The sequence below is a fragment of the Manihot esculenta genome, chromosome 8, assembly GCF_001659605.2.
Source record: "Manihot esculenta cultivar AM560-2 chromosome 8, M.esculenta_v8, whole genome shotgun sequence".
Lineage (NCBI taxonomy): Eukaryota > Viridiplantae > Streptophyta > Magnoliopsida > Malpighiales > Euphorbiaceae > Manihot > Manihot esculenta.
This window is the reverse complement of record NC_035168.2, coordinates 11,057,873-11,075,959: the sequence shown is the minus strand read 5'-3', so window position 1 is coordinate 11,075,959 and position 18,087 is coordinate 11,057,873. Positions and strand designations below refer to the sequence as shown.

Below are 18,087 nucleotides of genomic sequence, written 5' to 3'. Positions count from 1 at the left end.
ATGGAATAAGACCGGTCAGAGGCACGACATGCAGAAAAAGGGGCCGAAAAGGAGCATCGATGGAAAAGGACACCGAAGGAAAGCTCACGTGCCAATGCATGGAAGGAGACGCAAAAGCTCTGGCAGAGCGTGAGGACACGCGCGTGCTCACAGCAGGGTCGCATCGTCGGCCTTCGGCCAAAAATTTGATAGGCTTTCTTGTTAGTGTATTTGCCTAGACCATTATCTTGACCTTTTGTATATCATTTTGTTTATTAATAAAAGAGCTTTTATTATCATTATTATTTATTTGCATATTACATAATAATGATTAATATTCCTAATTACTTATTATTATGATGATAATAATAAAATATGACGAGTATGATTATTGATTGATAATCATGAGATGATTATGTGTATGTTGATATAAATCAATAATCATAGATACTAGTTAGAGAACAAAGTATTGGATGGATCCACATTGAGAATGTGATCACTACATAGGTTATTGTCATAAGTGAATCTCAAGATAGTTATGTTTTAATCCTTTGACTTGAGATTGTCGTAGTTTCCAACATAAAAACTGTTATGTTTTGACATAATCAAACATTGTCTTTAATCAGATAATCATAAAGGTTAAGATTGAATATAATAGAAATTATGTAGAGCATGTTGAACAATCAAAATAGAATTTTCCCTCTCTTTGAAAGAGATATCTTCTAGGCCCCTCAATAAGTGAGACTGAGAAATGCATGGCTATACTCAAATGAATTGATAATGTGATTAATATCATTTGGATTTATCAATCTGCTTAGAGATCGAGAAATCATAAGTTTGAACATTATAAGTTTGACATTGACCATGACTTATGCTCAAACTAGATATCGTGTGACAAAGGAATTAATATATGTTCTGTTTATCAGACTTTATCAGACTATCGATCCTCATATTAATTGGGTAGTCATAACGTCTTGCTAGAGGCCGCTTATAATTTATGGATCTTGTCGAACTGGACCTATTGCCAATTAATATGAATCTATTGGGTCACACAAAAAAACGTCATTGATGTGTTATGTCATACTAATGGGCTAAGAGTCTGTTAGTATAATTAATAATAATAAAGATATTATTATTAATATTAATTATTTGTTATTATAAGATAATAATATTTAAAATATCTATAGTCTAACTGTAACTGTTACAGATAAAGGATTTTTCATTTTCTTATGAAAATGACTTATCACATAGATATATTTGTATCTGCGAGATTGTAATAGTTTGTTATGAACACAACTCTTTTGCGAAAAGAAGTGTGGAAAAGCGAAAAGACTGAGAAAAATGAGAGGTTTTTTTAGTGATCATTTTTCTGGTTTGCAGATTGGGGGAGCACATAGCTAATCCATCCGTTGAGAGAGCTAGCACTCCAGACGGAAACGTTCATTTGGATACCATTGGGGGTGTTCGTTTTAGTCCCTTTATCCTTCCTTTCGAATTAAACGAAGCACTCGAATCCTGAAAGGGAAAACATAGATTTTTTTTTCGTTACGTAATTTTGGGTTGTAGTGATCTTTGGGATTCCCTATCCATTTCCTTTGGTACAGGTAGTGTCGAACAACTCCCTTGATATAGTCGCCTATAAGCTTGACCTATTAGTTAACCCTAACTTTTTGTGACAGATTTGAAAGTTAGGCCAATTAAAGTAACAAGACTCTAATATTACGAAGAATTTTAGGAGAAATTTTTTATTCTAATCCAATTGAATTGATCCTTACAATATTTGAATATTTAACACCATTAGGCTCCCCGCAGCATCTGTTAGTAAATAGTTTTTTTTTTACCGTTAAAATATAAAAGACCAGTGAAATTTTAAATTTGATCCTTTTCATTTAATTATTCTAAGATATTTACTCCTCATAAAACATTAATGGGCTCCGGTGCCTATGGCCGGGGGCTCTCACACCACTGCGTCCCGGACCTCTGTTCCCGCTAAAACCCAGGCTCTAGTCCAGACTCTCCCTGCTCTCAAGAAAGCTATCAGGGAGCCCATTACACTCAGTGAGTCTGCGGGGAGCAGCTCGGAAGAAGGCAACGGAGCGGCTCCTTTAGATATCCCGCCTATCCAGGTTGCAGGGGCCATCATGATTGGGGGCTAGGCTGCCAAGCGAGCCCAAACTGATGAGACTACAACCGAGGGCAGGGCTGCTAAACGCACTCACACTCCTGAACCCGCGAGGGCGGCCCCTCTCCTCCAGCTGACAAGGGGAAGAAAGCAGTGAAGCACCTAGCGTCTGCCCCAGAACATGAGCTTTTAAGTGCCACCGAGGTGATTGCAGAGTCTACGCTGGCTTCTGTGGCTGAGATGCTGCGTGAGAAGATGTTCGGAGGAGCCTCTGATGTTTTTCATACCCACTTCCTTGCTCTCGCCAGCCATCTAGTCTACTCTACTGAACAGTAGACGGCCTTCAGTTCGCGATCTCGGGAGGACCTAGGGGATAGCTGAAGGAAATGCTCCTCATGGTAAGTCGTCTGCTTTCCTTAAACGCATTTCTGTTTTTTAGTCACTCTATAATTTTGTTTGCTGCCTTTCCTTGACAGGCGTTGGGCTTGTTCATGGAGATTGATGCTCGGGATCAGTCCCTCCAGAGCTCAATGGACCAGCGCATTGCCGAAGCGCGCCGTGAGGAGAACATTGTGGCCACTGGTAAGGCCTGCAGGCATATCATCGAGTTTCAAAACCAGATCGAGGACCTCACCAAATGGCTGGGAGATATGAAGGAAGAGGTCGGCAAGGCTTCTCAACGGGCTTCTGCGATGGAGTCTCAGCGAGACAAAACCTTAGCGCAGTTGTCTGCTTTAAAGGAGTCATGCCGCCAGCGTGATGAGACCAGAGCTCAGCGCGACGAGGCTTTAGCCCATGCTATTGTCCTCCAACAAAAGCTTAATAAACACATTAAGGACTTAAAAGGCATGGCTTCCACGGCGGAGGAGTCTTGCGTTCAGCAACAACAACTCCGTCGAGAAGTTTTTGTCTTGGAAGAGAGATGTACTTCATTGCTAAGGGACGTTCGAGCTGCAGAGGATAGGATCCAGCAGGCATGTAAGGAGCGTTTGCAGGAGTATAAGAACTAGGCAGAGTTGAAGGACAAAATTCAGCAGGCCTGTGAAGCGCGGCTAGAAGAGTATAAGGCCTATGCAGAGATGAAGGAAAATATATACAAGGAGGCCTTCTGTATATTCGCTTCCGGGTATAATCAAGGCCTCAAAGCGGCTAGGGATGCCCCCTCCACTCCGTTGGCATACCTGCGAACCTCTGAAGTGTAGCTAGGTGGTTGTATGATTAGACAGAAGAAGAAAAGAAGAAATAGAAAGTAGTTGTATCCGGTTATGCGTGAAATTTATACTCTTTAAAAACATGTTACTAATTTGTACTCTTTAAAAATTTATAAATTGCATAAAATAGACCGTAACGTTTTCAACTGCTAATTGCTGCATTATTTCAATTCAAAATTCTTAACCTGGTTAATACCATAAACTGGCAGTTTTGACCCGACTTGACCCGAGAATAATCCGATGATCCGAGTTCTGTAAAATATTTATGATATGAATATTTTATTTTAATTATCATTTACACTCGTCTGCGTGTCGCCGGCATCGTTGTGTTGCTCTGGCTTCGCTTGCATTGCTGATGCGCTCGCTTTGTCGGCGGGTTCTAGTATGGCTACGTCTACGGGGCTTTATATGAATCCAGAGAGCCCATCTCGGTTTGATGTCAGTGATTCCGGTGTTCTTGTTTTGTCCTCTTCGCACGTGTACAGACCCGTGCCGAGAACAGGCTCGATTATTCATTCGGTGGAAACGACATCGTCTTCCAATAACAATGACTCGTCAACCTTACTCAACTTGTCTCTTCTAGGTCCTGATTCCTCCAAGGTCTCCAACAGGCCAGTTGAATCAACTGCAATACGAGTGGCAGACTCGACTCCAGCAACAAACACAATTTCTTTGATGCCGGCAGTGAATCAAGTTCCATGTTTCACTGCAGATTTCATGGCGGTGATGCAAAAAATTGATCGAAAACTCACCCGAGTGACTGTTTCATATAACTATTTATAACTATTTAAACGTTATTAATTTTGCTAAAATAAATTGAAGTTTAGTGACGGTTGTGAAGTAATGACTTAAATTTAGTGACCATGAATGAAAAACTATTTTTGTGTTTGGCAAAACTAATAATGTAAGAATTCAATTCTTTTAAATTCATGTGAGAATTGATTTTAAATTAAAAGTAATTTTGTTAAAATTGTTAGAATTTTGCAAGAAATGATTTCACTTATGACTATTTACATCAAATTACTTAATTAGCCCTTAGAAACTCTTTTTATTTTTTTTCTTTTATCTTTTGTTTTTTTATTTATTTTAATTTAAAATTTATTTCTTGATTTTTAATTAATAATTGCTCTTTACAAAAATTATTTTAATTTAATATTGACTCTTAATACTTAATATATTTATAATCAATATTAAAAAATTTATTATATTATTTTGTTAATTAAAAAAATTATATCTTTAATAGTATAAAATTATGTAAAATTCAGATTTTAAATGTTATAAAAATATTAATAATGATTTTTCATGTGATAAAAGTGATTGTTATTTATAAGAATGAATATTTATGTTTAATTTAAAAATAATTTGAGAATATGAACATATTTTAGTGAAATAATATTAGAAGTATTAGTCATTTGAATTATATGATAAAGAAATTAATATTTACTAATCAATCGCCATGTCGTTTTATCTATTTTATTGTACCGTGGGTTTCGGGTTTTCACTTAGCATATATGAGTAATGATTGGTTTATTGTTTGGTTTTAGTGGTTACATTCATGTAAAATTTTTTCTCAATTTTATTAATTAAAAAATAATTGCTTATAAACAGAAGATTTAATATATAAAAATGCATTCATTTATTCTTTCTTATATTCTAATATTTTTAAATTTTTTTCACTTAACACTTTAAATTTTAGATTTTAAATCGAATGTATTGAAAAATCTGATCAAGATTAGTGTAAGCTCGATTCGGATAAATTTGTTCTGACTTTAATTAATAAAAATTGAGATTGATTTCAAAAAAAAAAGTACATATAAATATATAAATGCATTCCTGGATTTTACGAATGCCATCTTAATTTATCCAAACGTCTTTCCTCACCTAAGCAGCATGATGTCTAGATAAATAAATTTCAAGAATACCAATTTTAAAAAGTAAAAATTGAAAATTTATAATAAATATAATAAAATTTTAGATAAAATGTTTTATATGAGATATTAAGAGATAAGATTGTAATAGTTAAAATTTGAATATGTATAGATAAAAAATTAAAATTTAATGTGAATAAATTTTTATATAAAAGAATAAAAATAAGAATATAAACGAGAATATGGCATGTGGCAACCTTTTTAAACTTATTATTAAATAAGATAGTAAAAATTATGGTTATGTGAGTATTTCGCCAATTAATTATTTATTAATAATATAATGTTAATATATATAATATTTATGTTTTGTGTTTTCAAATCTTATTATATAATTTTATTAATGATAACATATTTAATAAACTATAATTTTATTTCAAGTTTAATAAACAAGTTTTAAATAATTGTACAATTTTATATTCAATGAAGTATACCATTCAATTTTGAATTTTAGTGATAAATTTCCCGTTTTTGAATTATTTGATATAAGACTAATAAAATGATAAATAAAGTGGAAGAAAATACTTCTTATGTATAATTCAGTTGCCATGTCTATGCCGTATGACCACCAAAGTATGATTCAGTAGCCATGTCTAGGGCATATGACCATCAAAGTATGATTCAGTAGCCATGGCTATGGCATATGACCATCAAAGTATATGATTCAGTAGCCATGTCAATTCCACATGACCATAAAAGTATGATTCAGCAGCCAAGTCTATGCCATATGACAATACAAGTATAACTCAGTGGCCATTCACAAACAGCGACTAGAAGGTAAAGTGAATTCTGGTAAACTACTGTACTTTTAGATCCATTTTCCTTAAAATTTTATTTTCACGTCTTAATTTAATCTTATATCATGAATTTTTTAAAAATACAAAATTAATAGAATCAATGGCTAAAATAAATTAAATTTATTTAAAACAAATTATTGAATAATTTAAACTTGTCCAGTATTTGAGTAATATTAGAAAAACATATAATTCGACCTAAGAATAACAAATTAAAAAATCAATTTGTTTTAAAAATAATTTATGCTGTGGGAAATAATTTTTTGAATAATTTTATTACTATATTACATTAATGTAGGAATATTATGAGTATTATTTAATATGACTTTTGTCTTCAAATATGAAATATTTATTTTAATTAAGTCAAAAATATCTTTAAAAATAAATTGAGTAAAAAATTTATTATGCATTACTATATTAATAATAATTAAACAAAATTATTTTTGTTTGATGGGCAAAGTCAGCCATACCCTTTTATGTGTTTGTGTGAAAGATATAAATTGGTCCTGAGACTTCCATGCTCATTGCACAAACCTCAACTAGAATGCCAAGTGAACTAATGCGTTGTTTTGATTTATTTCTTTGCCGTTTCATTTTTTTCAAAATCTTTCTCTTTGTTTCGATTACGGTTTTTATTAGGGTTTGAGAAAGTAACTTGAAAACGAGTTTTTTCATTTCATCAAAGAACGTTATATTTTTCAAAATCTCTCTCCATTTCTTTAATCTTCAATTCATAAAATGGGGCGAAATCATAGAAAATCAGAGAATGCAGAGCAAAAAGAGCCATATTTTAAGTTTAATTTTTCAAATTGAATTTTATTCTGATTGAATGTTACTTTAATTGAATGTTAATCTGATTGAATGATAATTGAATGTTAATCTGATTAAATGTTACTTTGACTGCAGTATTACGAAAAACTCATGAACGCAGCATAGCTCTGAAGGATTTTGAGGTTGATGATGAAGTGTTTGACCTCTTACAAGATACTGGTTTTGAGAACTTGCCTAAACTTGGCATAAATCTTAACCATAATTATGCTTTGATCGGTGCTTTAGTTTCAAAGTATGATAGTAAAAACCAAGTATTTGTTTTTTGTGAGAAAAAAGAAGTGCGTCTATATTTTGGTTTGATAGACGTTTTGCACATTCTTGGTCTGCCAATTGGTGGCTCTTATCCATAGATATGGAGAAATTCCCGGGGCACGTTGTAGCTCAACAGCTATTTGAGAACCCTAGAATTTTTAAATTTATGAATTGAAGATTAAAAAAACAAATTAAGTCATCTTATACCTTAAGAATTCTAGAGTTCACAAATAACTGTTGAGCTACATCAATGGATAAGGGCCACCAATTAGCAGGCCAAGAATGTGCAAAACGTCTATCAAACCAAAATATAGACACTTTTTTTTCTCACCAAAAACAAATACTTGGTTTTTAGTATCGTACTTTGAAACTAAAGCACTGATCAAAGCAGAATTATACTTAAGATTTGTATCAAGTTTAAGCAAGTTCTCAAAACCAGTATCTTGCAAGAGGTCAAGCACTTCATCATCAACCTCAAAATCCTTCAAAGCAATGCTACGTTCATAAGTTTTTTGCAATGCTGCAATCAAAATAACATTCAATCAGATTAACATTCAATTAAGAAGTATGATATCAAGTTGTCATTCAATAACATTCAATCAGAATAACATTCAATTTGAAAAATTAAACTTACAATATGGCTCTCTTTGCTCTGCATCCTCTGACTTCCTATGATTTCACCCCATTTTATGAATTGAATATTAAAGAAATGGAGAGAGATTTTGGAAAAAATATAACGTTCATTGATGAAATGAAGAAACCCATTTTCAAGTTACCTTCTCAAATCCTAATAAAAACTATAACCGAAACAAAGAGAAAGATTTTGAAAAAAATGAAAAGGCAACTAAATAAATCAAAACAAGGTATTAGTTCACTTGGCATTCTAGTCGAGGTTTGTGAATGAGTATGGAAGTCCCGGGACCAACTTATATCTTTCACACAAACACATAAAAGGGTATGGCTGACTTTGCCCTTCAAACAAAAATAATTTTGTTTAATTATTATTAATATAGTAATGCATAATAAATTTTTTACTCAATTTATTTTCAAAGATATTTTTGACTTAATTAAAATAAATACTTCATATTTGAAGACAAAAGTCCTATTAAATAAAACTCATAATATTACTACATTAATGTAATATAGTAATAAAATTATTCAAAAAATTATTTCTCACATCATAAATTATTTATAAAACAAATTGATTTTTTAATTTGTTATCCTTAGCTTGAATTATATGTTTTCTAATATTACACAAATACTGGACAAGTCTGAATTATTCAATAATTTTCTAAATAAATTTAATTTATTTTAGCCATTGATTCTATTAATTTTGTATTTTTGAAAAATCCATGATATAAAATTAAATCAATGGGAGAAAATAAAATTTTAAGGAAAATGGATCTAAAAGTACGATAGTTTCTCGGGATTCACTTTACCTTCTAGTCGCAGTTTGTGAATGGCCACTGAGTTATAGGGGATACTATCACATCATCGGTCACAATTAACATTGTAAGTCATGCCACTTATCCCCTGTTGCTTGAAACTTCCCTGAATTATTCAATAATTTGCTCTAAATAAATTTAATTTATTTTAGCCATTATTCTATTAATTTTGTATTTTTAAAAAATCCATGATATAATATTAAATTAAGTAGAGAAAATAAAATTTTAAGGAAAATGGATCTAAAAGTGTCGTGAGAGTCACTTGACCTTCTAGTCGCAGTTTGTGAATCAACCTAAATTAGGAATATTTACAATAAGAATAAAATTCCTCAAACCCTATAATCAAGCCTAATTAGGATCTAAAATATATGAATCCTCCTAATTAGAAACCTTTTATATTAGTCAACATTCTAACTTTAACACCATTTAAATATATACTTGTCAAGGGTTTAAATATGTAGGAACACAAGGATGAGTTTATATTCCAACTTTTGGTAATTATTGCTTTTATTGCTTTTATTTTTGTCTTGTATGACTATTCTCTTTTTATAAAAAGTAAAAGGTTCATAGAGTACGTTTAGAATTTCACTGATAACATCAACCAATTTGTGCTTTAACACACTCCTTAATTACAAGCTTGAAAAGACCACTTTGATATTACACAAAAATTGCATATACATATAACACAATCACTTAGTTTTCATCTACAAAAGTTAGCCAAAATAGTCTACCACAAGCACAAGCTCACAGAAAGATATGCATGTGATTTGACACCACCACACAACACGCCCAAAGGCTGTCCCAAAGGAGGCAATCAATTATTAATAAGACTTAAAACTTCTTTTAAGAGGTCTTAAGTTTGAATCTCACATGGTGAGAGGTATATGGCAAAGGGGAGAGCTAACCCTCCTATTATCAACTAACTAGTGTGTGTGTGTGTGTGTGTAGAGAGAGAGAGAGAGAGAGAGAGAGAGAGAGAGAGAGAGAAGAACCTTATGCTAGAAGCATTTCCAGCTGTAACTGATCCACCACTAACCTTGAAACTTGGTCTAAGCTTCCTCAATTTGGCAGCATCAAACTAACAAACAAATGGGAGAACAAAATAAATAGACTTCTCAACTAGAAAGAGTTTTCAGTCATAATCAAGTTTCTTTTATCTGACCAACCGTAAGCTGGAAACATAAACAACAATTTCATATGAATGGCCGAGAGACATTATCTGAATATTTGAACAAGAAGCAAAATTACAATACATGTTATGCAAAGTAAATGGAGTTTAAAAAAAAAAATGAAAGAGAAAAACATGTTGGGGATGGCGAGACCAACAAACAATCAATCCAATACTTCCACCTATGCTTAAAAAACTTAAAAAAAAAAAAAAGAATCAACAACAATGAAGACATTAACTTTGTTTTTAAAAGAATCCAATCTATAATAATATCTAAGAATGACTTGGAACATCCTATCTAGAATGATAAATTGGATATCTAATAACTTTGTTTACCTTTCCTAAACCTTCATCCTTATCAACGATAGTAGATGATTTGCCTCGTCCCTCAGAAATTTCAACCTGCAAGCACAAAAATAATGGATCACTATGGACATTATACCAAAATATTGTTTCTTTCAAATCAATGCAAGTTAAAAATCATACAGGAACTATTTCCCAGGAAAAAACACCATCATTTTGGGCAGAAATTCCACGCTCAAAGCTCTGAGTGGCATAAGCATCCTGCACCATCATTTTACAAGCAACAAAAATCCACAAACATCAAAAATTTACAAGGTCTGCAAAGAACTGAACAGAGATGGATATCTGCTTTAAAAGAATGAACAACTTATAAATCATAAGAAAATATCAGCTGTACGGCATTATACATTAATGTGAGTACATAGTACAAGGAAAGAACTGATATCACATATGGATATATGGTCATAAGGAACAATTTTACAGTAGATAACCAAATTGTACACATGAATAGGTGGAAACACGTATAAAAAAGTTAGAAAGTAGGTTAAGCAAGGGAATGAACACCAGCACCTGTTCTTCTCTTGTAATAGTATATTGATCAGCACATATTTCTGCACAAACTCCCATTCCAATGTCATTATATACATCCCATAGGCCATCTTTCAGCATGCCATCAATAATGGTATCATGCCCTAGTCGAGAACCCTTTCTGTTTGGAAAACAGGATAAGAGTGAAATAATGGTGGTAGATCACACTATAAAATAAAATTGGATAAATAAAACTTATAGCCATCAGAAAGAATTTAGCCAGTAGATTACATTAGCAAAAAGTAGTAAAACCACAAACATTATGTACTGTGGCAATCTGCCAAACAGTATATTAAGTAGGATTCGAGAGAGAAGAAAGTAAGAAGAGAGGATAGAAAGAATAGAACTAGAGAGAAATTGAGATTGTATTGTATTAGCAATTTTCGGATGTCTCTCTACAAGTGAGGTTCCTCTATATATTCTGTTTCTATACTAGAATACAGCTTAGATAACAACTTCCAGCTGTTATAACTACCCTTAGGCTTCCCTCCAATTCTAATGGTTCTTTCTTTTTCTGCGATACACAACAATACCCTCCCCATGAGAGCCTTCTTGTCCCCAAAAAGGTTGAAAATCTAGAAATTGAGCATAAAGGAAAGCTTGATCTTCCCAGGTAGCATTTTCAATAGGAAAATTGACCCATTTAACTAGGCCTTGAAGCACTCTCTGTCCTTGTCTCGAAATAGTCCTCTGCTTCAACAACTGTTCAGGACTAACTACCAATTCTTCATTGGCCATCACTGGTAAATCTAGTAAAGCAGTAATAGTATCTCCAAGCTTCTTTTTCAACAAAGAGACATGGAAGACTGGATGTTTGGTAGAATTAGGAGAAAGTTGCAGTTTATAGGCCACTAAGCCAACCTTGGCAAAGATCTGAAAAGGACCATAACACTTGGCTGAAAGCTTAAGGTATTTCCTGATAACTATAGAAGTCTGTCTGTAGGTTGAAGCTTCAAAAAAACCCAATCTCCCACTTTAAATACCCTTTTATCCTCTTCTTGTCCGCTTATTGCTTCATTCTCGACTGGGCAACCTGCAGGTTGCTTTTTAATAGCTTGAGTAATGGCTTGTCTCTTTTGAAGGAAATCAGAAACAGAAGCTACTGGAGTATCCGGTGTGGGAAGCAAGGCCAAGGGGGTGGAGGGTAGCTATTGTACCACCACTCAGCCAATGAAAGCCGCTTAACCCATTTGGAAGGTGCAGTAAAAGTCATGCTGCGTAAATATCCCTCTAAACATTGATTAAGTTGTTCGGTTTGACTATCACTTCGAGGATGGTAAGTTGAACTATAACAAAGTTTAGTTCCCAATAACGTTGGCAAAGCTATGATACCATGAAGAATTTAAGAGAAATTTTTAATTCTATTCCAATTGAATTGATCTTTACAAGGTTTGAGTATTTATACATAAAGAATCAACCAAAATTAAGAATATTTACAATAAAAATAAAATTCCTATAATCACGCCTAATTAGGATCTCAAATATCTAAATCCTCCTAATTAAGAACCTTCTATATTGGTTAATGTTTAGTTGAGTCATGTTATCACCTGTCACCGCTATATCATCAACATACACAATAAGAAGAGTAATCTTACCCTTATAATGTTTAACAAACAGAGTGTGTGATCCGCATTGCTCTATTAATAACCAAAAGATACCATAACTCTACTAAACCTATTAAACTAAACTCTAAAAGATTGTTTTAACCCATACAAAGTCCTTTTTAATTTGCACACATTTTCTTATGTCTTCTCATCAGCAAACCCAGGAGGAATCTCCATGAACACCTCTTCCTCTAAATCTCCATGAATGAATGTATTCTTCACATCAAACTGCTGTAAGTCTCGGTCCAAGTTAGCTGCACAAGATAACAAGACTTTAATTGAGTTCATTTTTGCAACCAGAGCAAATGTTTCTTACTAATAGATTTGGGTGAAACATTTACCAACCAATATGGCCTTAAACCGGTGAATATCCACTTACAGCCAACAAGTTTCTTCTCAGGTAGGAGAGAGACAAGCTCCCACGTCTCATTTTTTACCGGTTCTTTCTTCTCTTCAACTATTGCCTCCTTCCATTTAAGATCTACGAGAGCCTTCTTCCAATCTTGTGGTAGACACAAAGGAAATAGGCAAAAAAAAGACTATATGAGTGAGATAAGGATTCATAAGAAATAAAGTTAGAAATAAGATGTTTGGTACAAAATCCGTACTCAATAGGTTTATCTAAATCATTGGAGCATTTAAGAGTTGAGAGTAACTCACTAGAATAAGATTCTTGGCTCTGAGTAGGCTACATAATCGCTTCTTCTAACTTATCTCTCCTCGAATACCTCCTCAGATCTGACTTGTCCAAACGTCCAATTCTCTCCTCCTAATTAGACTGTCTCCCCCTGTCTACTAGAACTCTCCCTCTGAACCATATCATTAAGAATCATAGAAGTTAATAAAAGGTTTCTTGAGATTAGACCATGTGACTTCCAATGAATAGCTAGCTGATGTATTTACCAAAGGGGTCAGCAACAAGACCTATCACACCTTGGTTTGCAAGTTGGACATATGTGATGTCTATGCACCAACTTAAGGGAGAGTGTTGACCAACATAGGAAGTTCCTAATTAGGAGGATTCAGATCTTTGGAATCCTAATTAGACTTGATTATAGGGATTTTATTCTTATTATAAATATTTCTACTTTAGGTTAATTCTTTGTGTATAAATATTCAAACCTTGTAAAGATTAATTCAATTGAAATGGAATCAAAAATTTCCCCCAAAATTCTTCAAAAGCCATCAGCAATTCTGACACTCTTTTTGGCTAAAGCAGAAAAATAATTGAGAAGACCTTCATAAGAGCCTGTTATGTGTCTATTTGTATCAGAATCAATAATCCATAGAACAGTTTCAAGAGAGGAAGCATTACCCGACTTCGCAAAATTACATGTGGCACTAAAGGAGGAAAAGGTATCAATATGAAACAAGAAGCGCTTGGGACTCTAAATTTCATTAGGGGAAATAAACTCAGCAGCTGTTGTCTCCTTAAAAGGCTCCTCCACAGTTTCTAATAAATTAACTTGAGCTCTAGAGGCAGCTCGTTTCCCTTCACAACCTCTGGTGGGATGACAATGTAACTTCCAGCAAGTCTCCTCGGTATGTCTCGATTTTCCACAATAGCTACAAAGGTGATCTTTTTCAAAATTAGGAGGCTGCAGTATGCTTAAATTAGTAGCCAACCCATCTTTTTCAACTGGTGCAATATAAAGCATAGCATGTCGATAACTTTTCTCTTGTTAAACATGGACACGGGCCTCTTCTAGTGAAGGAAAAGACTTTATCCCCAAGACCCAAATTGGAACATATTCGTTATTCAATCTTACAAAAAAATCATAGACCCACTCCTTTGCAATCATTTTTCAAAATTTGATTGCATCTCCAGTATAGTCTACCTGAGAGTTTTAATAGTAATCAAGCTCCTGCCATAAGGCACATAGTTTAGAATAATATTGGGAGATGGTCATTTCTCCTCATTTAGTACCTTGGATCTTATTTTGAATAACATAAATTTAGACATCGACAAAGCCTTCCATATCTTTACAGCAGTATCACGTAACAAATAGGACTTAGAAGATATGAGGTTGCATAGAGTTAAGTAACGAGTTAAGTAACCATGTCATAACAAGACAATTATCCGAGTCCCATTAAGGAAAATCAGGATCACTCTCATCCGATTGCTTCTTATTACTAGTAACATAGCCCTACAATCCTCTAGCATTCATAAACCAGAGACTAGGCAGCAGCACGGAATGGTCGAAAAGAGGTCGAAAACGGCAATAGAGTGGATTGGGCAATGCAGCAACATCAGACAAAACCTCACGCGTCGGGAAGGAAGGGCACGTGAGTCTCACGCACGTGGATTTCCAGCGTCAGAGTTAGACGACTAGTCGGCGACAATCCGATGACCCTGCTGGTGGGGGCAGTGTGACGAGAAAAGGCCTCTAGATAGGGTAGTACCAAAAAGGTAGATCTAGAGTTTTAAAAACCCTGAAGAGGAAAATTTGAATTTAAACTTAAGTTCTGATACTATGAAGAATTTTAGAGAATTTTAGAGTATCCTTGTATTTCATCCTTAATCTTTACAAGTGATTTACATGAGTATTTATACACAAAAAAGTACGACTAAACAGGAAGTAAATAATCAAAATAATTACAAAGATAATTAAGGATTCTAATTTATGCCTAGAATCCGTAATCAAATCAAATCATATCACTAGCAATCAGTAATTAAGTCAACACTAGTAAATAAAGAGAGGAATTCCATGTAATTTGAGAAAACTGTGGCAACGTCTTTGGCCAAGGGAATGAAGTGAGCATACTTGGAAAATCTGCAAATCACCACTAGGACAGTATCCTTGCCCCTAATTGAGGCAATTGTTCAATGAAATCCATACTGATATGCTACCAAGCTTGTGAAGGAATTGGTAAGGGTTGTAAAAGACCAAGACTTGCACAATATTCAGATTTACATCTATCACAACTGTACGGTGTTTAATCCATTCAACCACTACTTTAAACATACCAAGACAGTAAAAATGCCTTTTTAGTCTCAAATAAGTAGCTTGAATCGCAGAATAGCCACCCAACAATTTAGAAACCCCCTTTATTTGCAGTTTTTTCTGCAACCTCTACTCCAAGAGGTGTTTAATGTTTTCATGGTCAGACTTTATGTAGTATAGGCTGCTCAACATAATGTCTCCATTTCTGAAAAACAAAAGTAATAGTTAGCAACTCCTCATGCACAGAAAGTCCTTGACTTCTATGATCAAAAGCTTTAGAAATGTAAGCAATAGGATAGCCATTTTGCTGCAAAACAGGCCCCCATGCTAGCATTGCTTGCATTAGTCTCCATTATGAAAGGCTAACAGAAATTTGAGAATGCTAAGACTACTGCGCTAGTCATAGCTGCTCTCAACCTTTCAAATGCATGTTGAGCCTCATCTCCCCATTGAGTAGTATCCTTTTTTAACAAATTAATTAATGGCATGCTTCCTATAATAATCAATCAAGCCCAAGAAACCCCTTAGTTCCTTTATGGATTTAGGAACAGGCCAAGTAGACATCACTTGGATCTTAGCAGGATCAGTAGCTACTCTCTTAGCACAGATGATATAACCCAAATAGTCAATCTCCGTTTTCCCAAACAAGCATTTCTTGTGATTAGCAAATAGTTGTTGCTGCTGAAGTATGTGGAAAACAATCTCTAAGTGTTGTAAATGCAGCTCCCAATCAAGACTATAAATTAGTACATCATCAAAAAATACGACTATAAATTTCCTGAGGTATGGTTGGAAAATGTGATTCATAAGAACTTGAAATGTAGCATGGGTATTAGTAAGACCAAAAGGCATTACCAAAATTCATAATGGCTATGATGAATCTTAAAAGCAGCCTTGGAAATATATGGAGGGTCCATTCTAATGTGGTGATAGCTTGCTTTAAGGTCTATTTTGGAAAAAACCCTTGCCCCATGTAATTCATCCAATAGATCATCAATAATAGGGTTAGAGAATTTGTCTTTAATGGTGAGGTTGTTTAACCTTCTATTATCCACACAAAATCTCCAAGAGCCATCTTTTTTCTTCACTAAAAAAACAGGAAAAGAAAAGGAGCTAGAACTGGGCTGTATAATAGAATTCTCCAACATCTCTATAACTAGTTTCTCAATCTCATTTTCCTGGTAATATGGGTATCAATAAGGTCTTATGCTGAAGGTTGAGTGTTTGGTTGTAAGGGAATGGAGTGGTTATATTTTTTGAAAGGGGGTAAGGCTGAAGGTGTTTGGAAAATGGCTTGGTATTTAGTTAACAGCAGCTGCAGGCAATGCTTCCAGGAAAGGAGTTGATCCAATAACAAAGACAGGCTCTAGCTAATGCCCTTCCTCTTCTAGCATATCAATACAAAAGGGATATTGAATATTTGTCCCTTTCTTCTGCAACAATTGGTCAGTATCATAACAAGGCAACAGTTTAACTGTAGAAGATAAAGCCCTTATGTCTTGTAATATAACCAATCTCCCCTCTCTATTGATTGACACTGTAGAGTGAGTGAAATCAAAAAAGATAGGATTAAACAACTTTATCCAATTCACCCCTAATATGATGTCAAAGCTCCCAATATTTAAAACTCTGAGATCAAAAGTAAATTTCAAGTGTTGCACCCACCAAATAAATCCTGAACACATTAATAGACCGGACATTTTCCTTCCTTCAACTACTGTCACTGCCATTTCAGGGACTTCTATCAGAGGTAATTTAAGCTCAACTGCTACCCTAGCATCCATAAAGCTATGGGTGCTTCCACTGTCAACCAAAATGGTAAATTGTTTGCTTTTGTATTGCCCCATAATCCTCACAATAGAACCTCCTTCACTTCCCTACATTGCATTTAGAGAGAGAGTTATCTCCTCTGAACTTTCCACTCCTGCTTCTCCTTCCAATGTATCATGCCACTCCTCTTCCATCTCTACTTTAGGCTCCTCTCCTTGTAAGGCCATGACAGTTTTTTGCTTGCATTGGTGACTAGGAAAGTATTTGTTACCCATTTATAACAAGATTTAGGCTGCCTTATTCCTCTTTGGGTTAGGGTTCTGGGTCTGTTTGGTGTTTGATTGACTTGAGGTTTGACCACTGTTTGGATGTAATATAGGAGCTGTACTAGGTATTTTAGAGCTAGTAACAAATTTCATATTAGGTGGTTTTGGAGGATACGAGTAATTAGGCAGTGTTTGGTTAGGTTTGGATGAGAAGGAATTAGTCATACAAGTGTTTGGCTTAGAGAAAACCTGTGCTGGTTTTGAATTAAAGGTAGTCTTCTTGGAGTAGCCTAAGAGTTGCTCTTGAAATCTGGCAATCTTGAAGGCATGGGCAAGATTATTTGAGGATTTATGCATTCTCACCATTGGCCTAATCTCATCCTTCAAACCCCCAATAAATCCACACAGAAAATAGTCTTCCTCTAGGTGAGGCATGACTCTCTCCATTCTAATTCTTGAATCCTCATAATTATCTTGATATTCCCCCACACTACTCTCTTGTCTCATCTTCATAAATTCTTCCACAATATCTTCTAACCATTGGTCCCCAAATCTTACACACAATTCCCTTTCAAAATCTTCCCAAGAATGAGGACCTCTATCCAAAATCTAATTGTGATACCAAGCATCAGCTCTATCAACTAGAAATAGGCGCGCAGTTCCCACCTTTTCACTAGAAACCTTATAAACCTCAAAATATTTGACACATTTCCTCACCCACACTCCAACCTCTCTTCCATCAAAAGTAATCAATTCAATTTTTTGGAGATATTTTTGCATACTTTCACAATCAATTAGAGATCCAAACACTGCTCCTGATGAATTGCCCCCGGCTGAGCTAGTTTCTTGCTTCTGATTCACCAGCTCCCTTAGGGTAGGTAAAA

The 18,087-nt window shown here is 34.4% G+C and overlaps 1 protein-coding gene across 3 annotated transcripts in view; it reads right to left on the bottom strand.

Moving 5' to 3' along the window:
- Positions 1–18,087, bottom strand: part of LOC110620415 (acetyl-CoA acetyltransferase, cytosolic 1) — a 29,040-nt gene that overhangs the window by 7,759 nt on the left and 3,194 nt on the right. For all 3 annotated transcript variants that reach the window (XM_043958737.1, XM_043958735.1, XM_043958736.1), the window contains exons 6-9: positions 10,601–10,739; positions 10,214–10,291; positions 10,064–10,129; positions 9,552–9,637 (exon numbers count right to left, since the gene is read on the bottom strand). In XM_043958737.1, the coding sequence (XP_043814672.1) occupies positions 9,552–9,637; positions 10,064–10,129; positions 10,214–10,291; positions 10,601–10,739 (369 nt within the window). The remainder of the gene's footprint in view (positions 1–9,551; positions 9,638–10,063; positions 10,130–10,213; positions 10,292–10,600; positions 10,740–18,087) is intronic.